This window comes from Bos grunniens, chromosome 6 (genome assembly GCF_055505025.1).
Source record: "Bos grunniens cultivar Pamir isolate PY7600 chromosome 6, Bosgru_T2T1.0, whole genome shotgun sequence".
Classification (NCBI taxonomy): Eukaryota; Metazoa; Chordata; class Mammalia; order Artiodactyla; family Bovidae; genus Bos; species Bos grunniens.
The window spans coordinates 18,044,555-18,057,146 of record NC_141170.1 but is presented as its reverse complement, the minus strand read 5'-3'; the positions used below and the strand labels follow the sequence as shown (position 1 = coordinate 18,057,146).

The 12,592-nt window shown below is 36.7% G+C and overlaps 1 protein-coding gene across 11 annotated transcripts in view; it reads right to left on the bottom strand.

The window, feature by feature from the left end:
• The window catches only part of WDFY3 (WD repeat and FYVE domain containing 3), a 283,117-nt gene that overhangs the window by 127,382 nt on the left and 143,143 nt on the right, over nucleotides 1-12,592 (bottom strand). For 7 of the 11 annotated variants that reach the window (XM_086407523.1, XM_086407528.1, XM_086407526.1 and 4 more), the window contains 2 exons: nucleotides 6,637-7,094; nucleotides 5,092-5,175 (listed from right to left, as the gene is read on the bottom strand). In XM_086407523.1, the coding sequence (XP_086263649.1) occupies nucleotides 5,092-5,175; nucleotides 6,637-7,094 (542 nt within the window). The remainder of the gene's footprint in view (nucleotides 1-5,091; nucleotides 5,176-6,636; nucleotides 7,095-12,592) is intronic. The other 4 variants (XM_086407529.1, XM_086407532.1, XM_086407533.1 and 1 more) reach the window with 1 other exon arrangement.

The following is a 12,592-nucleotide window of genomic DNA, read 5'->3' as shown; positions in this document are numbered from 1 at the left end:
TTTCAATCATAGTCTCTGTTCATTTTCTTCATCTTCTATTACTTTAAGGTTGGGAAATTAAAAAACCTATATATTATCAATTCTTAGTGAGTCACATACAGACAATTTCACTATCAATTCTTCTGGGTCTTATATGTTTTTACCATTTACTATTGGAATTGTTTCATTCAAGAATGGTGCATGATGACTAGTTGACACTGCTCTAAGGTATACTTGAAAGTTGCTACAAGAGTAGATCCTAAAAGTTCTCATCACAAGGAAAAGAAGTATTTTTTCCTTGAATCTATATAATGGATGTTAACTAAGCCATATGAATACACATGCTAAACTTACATAGTATAGTACATCAATTATATCTCAGTAAAACTGAAAGAAAACAAAGGAGAAAAAAAAAAGGATAATATATGCACCAGAAGATATAAAGAACAGGTTAAATTACAGTGATTGAAAGCTTTAGAAACAACAAAGCTCTAGGAAAGATGACAATTCTGATAATTTATGATCAGAGTACAGGTCATACTAAATCTCTCGGTGAGATTGTTTTCTTTTTAATTACCTATGTGTTTTTAACTTTTCCTTGAACCAAGGGCAATATAATCAAGAATAAACACGATCAAACAAGATGGCCTACTCTATAACTGGTTCAACTGAGTCAGGGTTGGCTTTAAATCCTGGTTCTGTGCATACGCACTCAGTCATGTCCAACTCTTTTGAGACCCCATAAACTGTAGCCTGCCAGGCTCCTCTGTTCACGGGATTTTCCAGGCAAGACTACTGGAGTGGGTTACCATTTCCTACTCGAAGGGATCTTCCTGACCCAGGGAAAGAAATTCCGTCTCTTGTGTCTCCTGGAATGGCAGGTGGATTCTTTCCCAAAGCACCTTCTGGGAAGACTGGCTACCTGGCAATATAGGTATTAAGCATCAAGGGAGTTTTTCTTTAGGTTACTTAACACTACATTCATCCTTTTTTTCAGAGAAGGAAATGGCAAACCACTCCAGTACTCTTGCCTCGAGAATCCCGTGGATAGAGGAGCCTGGTGGGCTGCTGTCCATGGGGTGGCACAGAGTCGGACATGACTGAAGTGACTTAGCATGTATGTATGCACTGGAGAAGGAAATGGCAACCCACTCCAGTATTCTTGCCTGGAGAATCCCAGGAGCAGAAGAGCCTTGCAGGCTGCCGTCTATGGGGTTGCACAGAGTTGGACACGACTGAAGCGACTGAGCAGCAGCAGCAGCATCCTTTTTTACATTATCTTCCCTACCACTGAAAATATTCATCACAATTTTTTCAATCTTGGGATATGTCCCGAATACCCATTTCATCTCATCAATGATATCCCCCTTCTAGTTCATATTCTTCTTCAACAATTCATGAATTTTGCACATTTTGTGTCTTGGCACAAGGAAACAGATGCTTGTGGCTTCGACCTATGGGAGCTCTTTGTTTCAGTGAATCGGTTTCGGCATAATTTGTCTAATGCTGAGCTCTGTCACTGAGAGCAGTGCAGTTTCAGCTCTCTGGCACAAGAGCAGCTTGGGAAACAGATGCTTTAAGTCACTGATTTAGTAGCAAAGAATTGGCACTGCCACGGTCTTGTTTTTTTTAAGTACCATTCTCTTTTTAACAGAGATTCTAGGAAAGTATTCAGCTTCACTTAAAAAACACGCTCTCCCCATTTATTTAAAGTCAGCATTATCCTCCACCTACTCATTTTTTTATTCTCTTTTTCTTTTTCTGTTTTTGTTCAGGAAGATTTAATTTCTAAACTTACTAAGGTAGATTTCTAAATGCTCATTACCAATAGGTATACTCCTCTTATGTTTCTCCCCGTATTCTTACTCTTTTCACTTGGAAAAAAAATCCATGATTTCTCCACTGTGTAATAGGGACTCCAAACTTAAGAATTTCATAAAACTTGCCTTCATTACACACAAAAAGTAGCCCAAATGTGAGGGTAAGAAACATAGATTCTAACTGTATATTCTAATTACAGGTCTTCTCAAATTATTTCTGAGTTGCCTGATATAAATTAGAACTTAAATTATGGATATGTACAGCTAGCTAGGAAGAAGTCCTTTATGCCTTTGGGAACTGAACTCTTTCTAATATTGACTATTATAGTGGTAAACTTTCAATCTTTTACAAAAATATTCTAATGCAAGAATTACATTTATTCTTCTCAAACGAGAAAAATACTGTAAACATCATAGAAATCTAAAACATGATATATATTAAGTAAAATGGGGTCTATCTTAACAGGCATTATATAACAATTAATTCTTACTAAGTCACTTAAGTATATCACAGGTATTAAATTACTTTTTAAATTTAGAGATTATGGTAATCTTATTAGATAATTATCAAATAAGACCTAACCATTTACAAAGATAGGATAAAATGCCATTTCAAGGTTTTGTTAATTTTTATGTTGCAGTTACTTTTAAGGCCTAAAGAAACTGCAATTTAACATTTCAATCTAAATTCTCATATACACCTAAGACTTATGTACCTCTTTGAGGAATATATATTTAAATATTTAAATTCTGAATCTGCTTCCCATCAGTTATCATCAGGTGTGTACAGGCACCGAGTAACGGGAATCGTGTCTGAATGACAGCTAGTATTTGCCACTGTTTTCCATGCAGAGTCTTGGTTACTATCTTATATTTTGTTTTCACTTCCTCTAACTCTGATTAGATACTGTTCAGCTATAGTTCTGTTTCATTATTCCTTCTGAATAATGAAAAAAACTATGCTTTTAGTTTTCCAAAATAAGTTTTCTTAGTTCTTCAACTCTTAAAATATTTAGAGAAGACTCTTGAAGCTTTAACATGCCAGACAAGTATCACAATTTTAAATTTTCCTTAGTACCTTAATCTCCACAAGCCATAAAACTAATACAATGTTGGTTTTCCCTTTTTGCCAAAAGAAAGAAAAAAAAAGTTTTGTCACAAGAAAAAAGATCCCCATAAACTGATGTAATCTGAGATGTTCTTGAGATATTCTAACTTTGAAAGTTACTATGCTGTGAAATAAAAAGATTTCTTTCAGCTTATGATTTTTACCACTGAGCAAATGTATGTATCCTGACTAGAATGGCAACCTGAAAATGTCAACACTGATCTTATTATTAGTATGAATGGCACTGGGAACCCTTGAGGGTAACATCAGATTGTAAACTGGATTAGAATTCTCATGAATAAGATACAACTCAAGCTACAGCTGTCAATTCAGTGACAGTCTCCCCTTAGGTCAAAGGCAGGGCATCCTTACATGTAGCTGTCCTGCAAATGTTGACAAAATGTTTTTGATCTAAGGCCTTAAATACCTATCATACAGAATAAAATGCTACTTTTTCCTTTGTCAAACTGCTATTTATATAAATAGTAAAATCTGATAAATTTTTAAATATTTGTTCCTTTAATCTGTGAATTTCTATTCAAAGTTTTTTGTAAATTCTGGTTAATATTTAATGATGTAAATGTTTTTAAACCCAGCAATTTTTAAGCCTTCACCATGTATGACAGAGTCGTAAATGTGATTTTTTTTTAACTAATTAAAACTATTTGGTAATTGAAACAATTGTTCTAACATTTAGTAGTTTTGTGAGATAGTGGGCACACATGAATCTTCCAACACAAATAATATCTTTTACGCTATTTACTTTAACAACAGGAAAACACACTAGGTCAACTCAAACTGATTTTATAAATTCTTGAATTAAGGACCGCTCTTTAAAAAAATGGAAAAGAAAAGTTTTTAAGTATAAGTACATTGAACAATGCTAAATTCCTTTATGAATATTCATGAGCTAATAGAAGAAAATGAGTTGTAAACTCCAGTGTACATTTAAGAGAAAAAGGAAAATATAAGCCCATATACCTAATGAATATTACTATTAAAATATATTAAAACACTAAATTTGTATAGTACTAAATTATCAACAACTCTATTCAACTTTCAAAACATGAACCACAGAAACAAAATTGAACAGCACAGCAGAGCCTCAGGCTCATTTTTGAAAAGCCACAATGTGAGAATATTAATATAAGACCCAAGGACCAGTACTTGTTTATGAGGAAACAAGGGAAGGAAGAGAATCTGGTGCCAAGTGCACAGACTATGATCATTTTAAGTACAGGTTAAAAAATGGAATCTCAAATGAATCTTAACTACTTTTGTCAATCAACTGCTGGTTCTTTATGTGTATGTGCTCAGTTGCTCAGTCCTGTCTACTCTTTGCGACCCTAGCCAGCCAGTCATGTTCAACTCTTTGCGACCCTAGCCTGGATAAAGGTATGATGAAGTCCATCAGTCCACAAATGATGAAAGCAGGAGCTAGGGTGGGTTTTGTTCACTTTTTCAAAGGTTAGCCAGTTCAGTCTTCATAACAGCATCACATTTCAGCTGGTTGAACTTGATTGAGAAAATATACATTTTCTCAGCCAAGGCTGGCATGTTCATTTTGGAGTAATACTAAAAACCAAAGAATGATCCCATGCACATTTAAAGTGAAAAGAAAAAGCAGAAAAGTATCCTACCTAAAGACACACTACATCATCTTTTCTAAATTAATATTAATAAAATACATGTTTGCTCTAAAAGGCACATTTTAGTCTACAGTTGGATGACAAAATTCTACATGTCCTTCATATCTTCATAGCATTAACACACTTTACTCTCAAAAATATACTCAGCTGAAGCTGAAAATTTAAAAAACAAAGAACTCAAATAGAAAGGAAAAAAAAATCAAAGTTATTCAACTGTTGCTGTTGTTTAGTGGCTAACTGGTGTCTGACTCTTTTGTGGCCCACGGACTGTAGCCTGCCAGGTTCCTCTGTCCACGGGATTTCCCAGGTAAGAATACTGGAGTGGGTTGCCATTTCCTTCTCCAGGGGATCCTCCTGACCCAGGGATTGAACCTGTGTCTTCTGCATTGGCAGGCGAGCTTTTTACCACTGAGCCATCAGGGAAGCTCCAAGTTATTCAATACAAAGCACGAAATCCACATTAATATATCATTAAGCACAGGAGAAAAAAAAAACCCAAGCAAACAAAGATGGACTGCTATTATTAGATCAGTACCTTTTCCTGGACAAAGCTGGAGTCCCCCAAGGAGAGGGAAGAGAAGACTCACTTGTCAGGCAAGGAGGGATCTGTTCTGCACGACTATAGACAACAAAACAGACAGGGGGGAGGTCAGAGAGGTTAGAGCAAAACACCAGGAGGGCAGCTGGTTAGTTTCACAAGCAATACCAGTAAAAGTTTAATAGGGAACAACCTTCATACTCAGCGGAAACAAGGAACAAGACTACAACACATGCACTGAGGGAAACAGAAAAGCATGCTTAAGGCAGATGCTTATCCATCAAGGTTAACATTTAACATATTTGTTAAACAGACTGCTGTGGGCCTTGGTTTTTTTTTTTTTTTTGGACAAAGCAAACTGAAAATAAGGTATGCTAACTAGGATAAGTTAGAAAACAAGGGAAAAGAGGTTGAACCTAAATATACAAATTTTAACTTTAATAACATTTTATTCCCTGAACACTACACTCTCCCATGTCTTCTATAAGTTAACAATATATAACAATAAATATGCATTTTTATTTTCAAGACAGGAAAAATTTGAAAACTTTTTTTTTACATTACCTGTATTTTCTATCTAAATATTAAGGCCTAAGAAATATTAAGAAACAAGAAACATCTCAGTAGGTAGGTCAGAGTTGATAATTTTACAGTTAGGGATATAACAGAGTTACTTGCTTTATTGACAGGGACATTATATTAACAGAAACAGTTCATTTGTTTTATGAGATAAAACTATGGTAACTGTTAAAAGTGATCATGCTTGGGGAAAATGAACAGCCCGATCACTCTTACATTATTTTCAAAGTGAGAACTTGATGGAAAACACACTCCTGAAAATAAGGGATTTAGATAAAGCAGGCTTACGATCTTAGAATCCTAGATTTCCCTCAGATTTTATCTTGATATATTGTAATCGTTCATTTATGTGTTTGAATTTTTGTACTGAAGCTAAAGGATGGACACAAACAGAGAAGCCTTGTGCTGAGCGGAACTCTCAACGCCTAGCATCGTCACATGGCATGTGGTAGATGTTCGTTAAGAAACTGTTTAATGAAGGAATAAGCAAATCAAACTCATAGACTCTTGAACTATCAGCATCTCCCAGGAAGACACATCACTTTTTGAGGATTATAAAATGTAGATTCTATGTTGAGACTACATCATCTGTCTGAAAATACATTAATCATAACCATGTTCTCCTCTTGATAATTAACATCAATTAAGTCTGGATGTACCTACTGTTCTTGAGGAAAAAGAGAACACAAGAAACACCACCATGAGAAGTAAACGTCATAGAAACTGTTCTATTAGGCGCACTGAGAGCTTAACTCTAACCCTGGTTTGACAAATATTACACAGATGTCCGTGCTGAAAAGCTTAACATCAGGGCAACAGTAATGTTCACATATAAAGTGATAGATAAGTGAATGAGAGAGAAGATCCATATGCTTTCATTTTAACCTAAAATATAATTCAAGCCTTAATGTTGAAGTCATACATAACACATCCTTAAATTCAGAGTATGGCGCAGAGTCCTACCTGTCAAAAGAATCTGTGGCTACTCTATAGAGATAAATAAAGAGTTTACTGCAGTGCCGCAGAGTGGGTGACACCGAGTCCATCGAGATGACGTCTTCCTCTAGAAGTCTTTGAAATGGCTGAGTATTTGAAGGGAAGACATTCATGGGGCTGATCTTTCTTAGGTCTGAGAAGCAGCCAAGAAATCGAACAGCGTCTGCCAGCTTCTCATACTGAATCTCTGTTTTGAAGAAGTGTGAGTTGGCTGGCTCATAACGCATCGCTGCAGTCAGTGTGCAGAACACGGTGTGGAGAAGTTCAAACACGTGGCCCTGGCTCACTTTCTCCCACCCATTCTTGGGGGGCGCACTCAAAGACCTTTCCATAGCCACGAGCAAGGACGTAACGTACACAAAGCCTCCAACCTTCCTAAAGACTGTTCTGGAACGGTGACTTTCTCGAAGGACCGACAGGAGGGCCTATGGAGGACAAAAAACAACACAAACGTATAATTCAAATTAAAGAAAAAAAAAACAAACCCATACGTGAATGTCCAAGGGGAATGCCATTCTGTGAATATCTGATAAGAGTATTTTTGTTATTTACCCAAAAAGCAATCTTATGAAGCATGTAAAATATTTTGCTAATTAAAAAATGCCGTATTATAAGCAGGAGAAAATTTTAGAAAGCACATCACATACTGCTTTTGATAGAATAATGGCTAACACCAAATCCTGGGTGAAAAAGCTTTTCCTATGTATTGGATGAATAAGGACATCAATGAAGTCATTTTTCATTTTTACAAAGTAATTTTGCTAAGTAGGTAAAACACATGTTCTAGTACAATATTACACAATCATGAAAACTTATGACTCTGTGTATACAAAATAATTTATTCTAGAAAGGATGAGAGAGATGATCAGGCAGCCAAGACCTGCAGTATTTCAATTCATATAAAATGACCATATCCTGATACTTTTGAAAAAGGAGTCACTTCATGGAGTTACTGGACATTCTTTCTTGCAGAGTGAACTACAGCCAGAGGGTTGAAAGCATGTTCATCCCCAGAATAGCTACAAGGCCAAACAGGTAACACAATCTTTTGTAACTATCAGTAATCCTATGCATTGGACACTATTACTATATGAAGTGCCATACTTTTAACTGTGTTCATTATTAAAAATAACACATTATAAAATAACTAACATTTTCTGGGGCACTTACTATGTACTGGTGGTGGTGGTTTAGTTGCTAACTTGTCTCTGACTCTTTTCGACCCGAGGGACTGTAGCCCACCAGGCTCCTCTGTCCATGGGATTTCCCAGGCGAAAACACTGGAGTGGGCTGCCATTCCCTCCTCCATGGGATCTTCTTGATCCAGGGATTGAACTCATTTGTGTCTCTTGCATTGCAGGAGGATTCTTTACTGCTGTGCCACCAGGGAAGCCCTGTATTAGGTACTTCTTTAAATGCTTTAATACATTAGCTTACCTAACTTTCTAAATAATCTTAGGCAATGGGCGTTATTATTATCCACACTTCACAGATGAAAAATTGAGGCTTCGAGTGGTTAAATAATTTTCCAAAGACCACACAGTTTATAACATTTCCTAGGTGGTATAGTGGTAAAGAATCTGCCTGCCAACCAGGAGACACAAGAGAAGCGGCTTCGATCTCCACTCCAACATCCCATGGCAAAATCCCATGGACAGAGGAGCCTGGCGGGCTACAGTCCCTAGGGTCACAAAGAGTCGCATAGCTTATACAATGGCAGAGATTGGAGTTAAACTCAGGCAGTCTGATTCCTCTGATCATGCACTTAACCATGAAACAATACTGCCCCAGAGAGCAATTCGAAATCTGTTTGCAGATACACAGGCTCCTTTTCCCTGTTTCAGCAACTGAAATATAATATCATTATTTAGGAACCTAATATTATTTAAGACACAATTTAAATCTTCCCAGTTGTTACGTTTGAAAAGGTCATTTTATTTTTAATAGTATTTGAAAAAGGGAAAGACTAAATAGGCCTTTTTCAAGTACACTATTTTAGAAATTATGAGATTTCATTGTACATACCTATACTTTATTGGAGAAGGAAATGGCAACCCACTCCAGTATTCTTACCTGGAGAATCCCATGGACAGAGGAGCCTGGTAGGCTACAGTCCATGGGGTAGCAAAGAGTCGGAAAAGACTAAGCAACTAACATGCATATTTTATTATTTTAAAAAATAATAATGTGCAATCTGTACATGTAAATAAAATTTAGAAATACAGTGTAATCCTTCCATTATTCAGCAACCAGTAAGTTTCCATTTTGTGTCTATATTTTCTCAAATTTAATAAACTATACTTGTAATACTAACTCATATTAACACAAGACTTCATAACTTTTTGATATTTTTAAGCATCATATAACCTAGCTTGAAGGCTAAATGCAAGGGCTTAGAGTTAGAACCCTTGGGTAGAAATTCTACTCCAACATTAAAAAGCATTTCACCATGGTCAGTTACTTAACCCTTCTATGCCAGTTTCCTCTTATGTAAAACCTAAACAATATTAATAACAACTGACTTCACAGGAAATACATGTAAAACTCTTAGCAAAGTGCCTAGCATAAAAGTTCATCAGCATCTTCAAATACACACTGGGAAAAACGGGACACGTGTTATTTTATATATGAGGAAGTATGAGTTAAGAATCAAAGTATCATGTACAAAATCATATCAATGGTTAGAATTATGATAGGGGTCAGAAAAACAGTGCTTATTAATCCTTAGACCAAAAATGGTCTATGTTACATTCTTATGGATAAGTCCACCTCCTACTGCCTGAAAACTGCCATTCCTAGGCACTTTTGACATAATCACAGCATAATCTCAGTATCTGAAAATTTCAAATACCACGTATAAGCTAATATCCTTTTTAAGTCAATAATTAATGATAATGCAGTGAATACCAAAGTTAAAAGGAGCTGTAGGTCCTAGGGGGTTCATTAGACAGAATCATCAGCTATATATTACTCACATTTGCAAAAATCTAATGCTTAAACTTCAAATTTGTACATTAGCAGAATTATAAAATACGACATCTCATGGAATTTTGGCCTTGTTTCCAAATAATTACAAACTAAATCACATAGGTCTGTAGTTTTGTCAACCGAATGGAGGCAGTGAGAAGCAATGGATATCAACTTGAGAAAACTTCTGGAAATAGTGGAGGACAGGGAAGCCTGGTGTGCTACCATCCATGGGGTCGCAGAGTTGGACACAAATTCATGTCTGAACCACAACAACAAAGAGAAGCAATTCTGAGTGGAGCAAAAACGGAAATTGAAACTGGAATCCCAAATCTTGCTCTGTCTTCCAACACAACTTTATTCCCTTAAAGTGGTGGAATGCTGGAGCCAGCTCATATTGGTCATAAGAGCCAACTGTTTTCTTTTTGGAATATTGCCTACCAGTTGTTTAAAAACATAACCATAATTAAAAATTAAGTTCTATAAATTAAAAACTGAATAAATTGTTTTAAAACCAAAAGCAGCAAATACTCAGAACTCAGTACTTATGATTTTCCGCATTTTATTATTTGTGCTCTTGAGATACTATACCATGGAGTGGTAATGTACATCTCTTCTCAAGCCACATTCATTAACACATCAGTTGCCTTAAATAGGTCACAGCAGGAGTCCTCACTCCATGGGAATCAGTAAATGCTGCCCACCAGGACCCTTCTGTTGCCTTCCTCCAGCCTGAGGGAGGCAGTTATTACCATGTACTAGAACAACTGCTGCTGCTGCTGCTGCTGCTGCTGCTGCTAAGTCGCTTCAGTCATGTCCGACTCTGTGTGACCCCATAGACAGCAGCCCACCAGGCTCCCCCATCCCTGGGATTCTCCAGGCAAGAACACTGGAGTGGGTTGCCATTTCTTTCTCCAATGTATGAAACTGAAAAGTGAAAGTGAAGTCACTCAGTCGTGTCCGACTCTTAGCGACCCCATGGACTGCGGCCCACCAGGCTCCTCCATCCATGGGATTTTCCAGGCAAGAGTGCTGGAGTGGGGTGCCATTGCCTTACTAGAACAACACTGCTTTACAATTACAGATCAGTCAGTTGCCTCTATCTACCAATATTTTACAAATCGAACTATAATGGTACCAAGAAAGGAGGAAAATGTATGCTTAAAAACTTGGCAACCTTAACAGCTTTTGAGGGCACTTGTATTTTCCCAGGCGATCCCTTCAAATACACAGATTTTCCCCAATATTGATAAGCATGTAGATTTCCTCCTTGTCTAAGAGATAAATTAATCATGCTTGAAAACTAAAATGCATATTCAAAACTGTCATACTCAAAACAGAATAAAACATACAATAGCACAAAGATAAAAACCACAAACTTCTCATTACTGATGAGAAGCATAAAGCAAAAGTTTAATAAAAGAAATGTATGATTGTAGAAGGCAGCTATACTTCCTGTCATGTCTGTGGCAGGAAAAGGGCAGGGGTCTCAGGAGAGGAAGTCAGAAGGAAAAGAGACAGTGGGCATTCCAAGGGCTCTTGGAGGCCAGGTTAGAGACACTGGCTTTTCTTCAGCTATTATTGACATTATTTTACTTTTGTATAGTTAAATTCATTTATTTTTAATTGAATGGTAATTGCTCTACAATATTGTGTTGGTTTCTGCCAAACATCAACATGAGTCAGTCATAGGTATATCTATGTCCCTTCCCTCTTGAACCTAACTCACATCTCCCTTCGAATCCCTCCTCTCTGAGTGGTTACAGAGCCCTGGTTTGAGTTTCCTGAGTCACATAGCAAATTCTCACTGGCTATCTATTTTACATATGGTAATGTATATGTTTCCATGTTACTCTCGCCATACATTATACCCTCTACATCCTCCCCCACCCCAACTGCATCCATAAGTCTGTTCCGGGTCTCCTTTGCTGCCCTGCAAATAGGTTCATCAGTACTGTATTTCTAGATTCCATAAATATGTGTTAATACATGATATTTATTTTTCTCTGACTTCACTCTGTATAATAGGCTCTGGCTTCATCTACCTCATTAGAATTGACTCATATGCATTCCTTTTTTTATAACTGAATAATATTCCATTGTATATATGTACCACAGCTTCTTTATCCATTCATCTGTCCTAATTTTTTAAGGAATCTGCATACTGTCTTTCATAGTGGCTATATCATCAATTTACATTCCCACCAACAGTGCAAGAGGATTTCTTTCTCTCCACACCTCCTCCATCATTTCTTGTTTGTAGATTTTTTGATGATGGCCAGTATTCTTGCCTGGAAAATCCCATGGATGGAGGACCTGGTAGGCTTTAGTCCATGGGGTCGCAAAGATTGGACACGACTGAGTGACTTCACTTTCACTTTCATTCTCACCCATGTCAGGTGATATCTCACTCTAATTTTGATTTGCATTTCTTTAGTAATGAGTGATATTAAGCATCTTTCCATGTGTTTATTACCCACTTATAAGTCTTCCTTGGACAAATGTCTGCTTAGGTCTTCGGCCCACTGTATGATTGGATTGTTTGTTATTCTGATATTGAGTTGTAAGAGCTGCTTGTGTATTTTGGAAATTAATCCTTTGTCAGTTGCTTCTTTTGCTATTATTTCCTCCCATTCTGAAGTTTATCTTTTCACTTTGTTTATAGTTTTCTCTGTTGTGCAAAAGCTTTTAAATTTAATTAGGTCCTACTTGTTTATTTTTGTTTTTATTTCCATTCCTCTGGGAGGTGGGTCATAGAATATGTTGCTGTGATTTATGTCATTGAGTGTTCTGCCTATGTTTTCCTCTAAGAGTTTTATAGTTTCTGATCTTACATTTAGGTCTTTAATCCATTTTGAGTTTTATCTTTGTGTTTGGTGTTAGAAAGTGTTCTAATTTCATTCTTTTACATGTAGCTGCCCACTTTTCCCAGCAGCACGTAATGACGAGACTATCT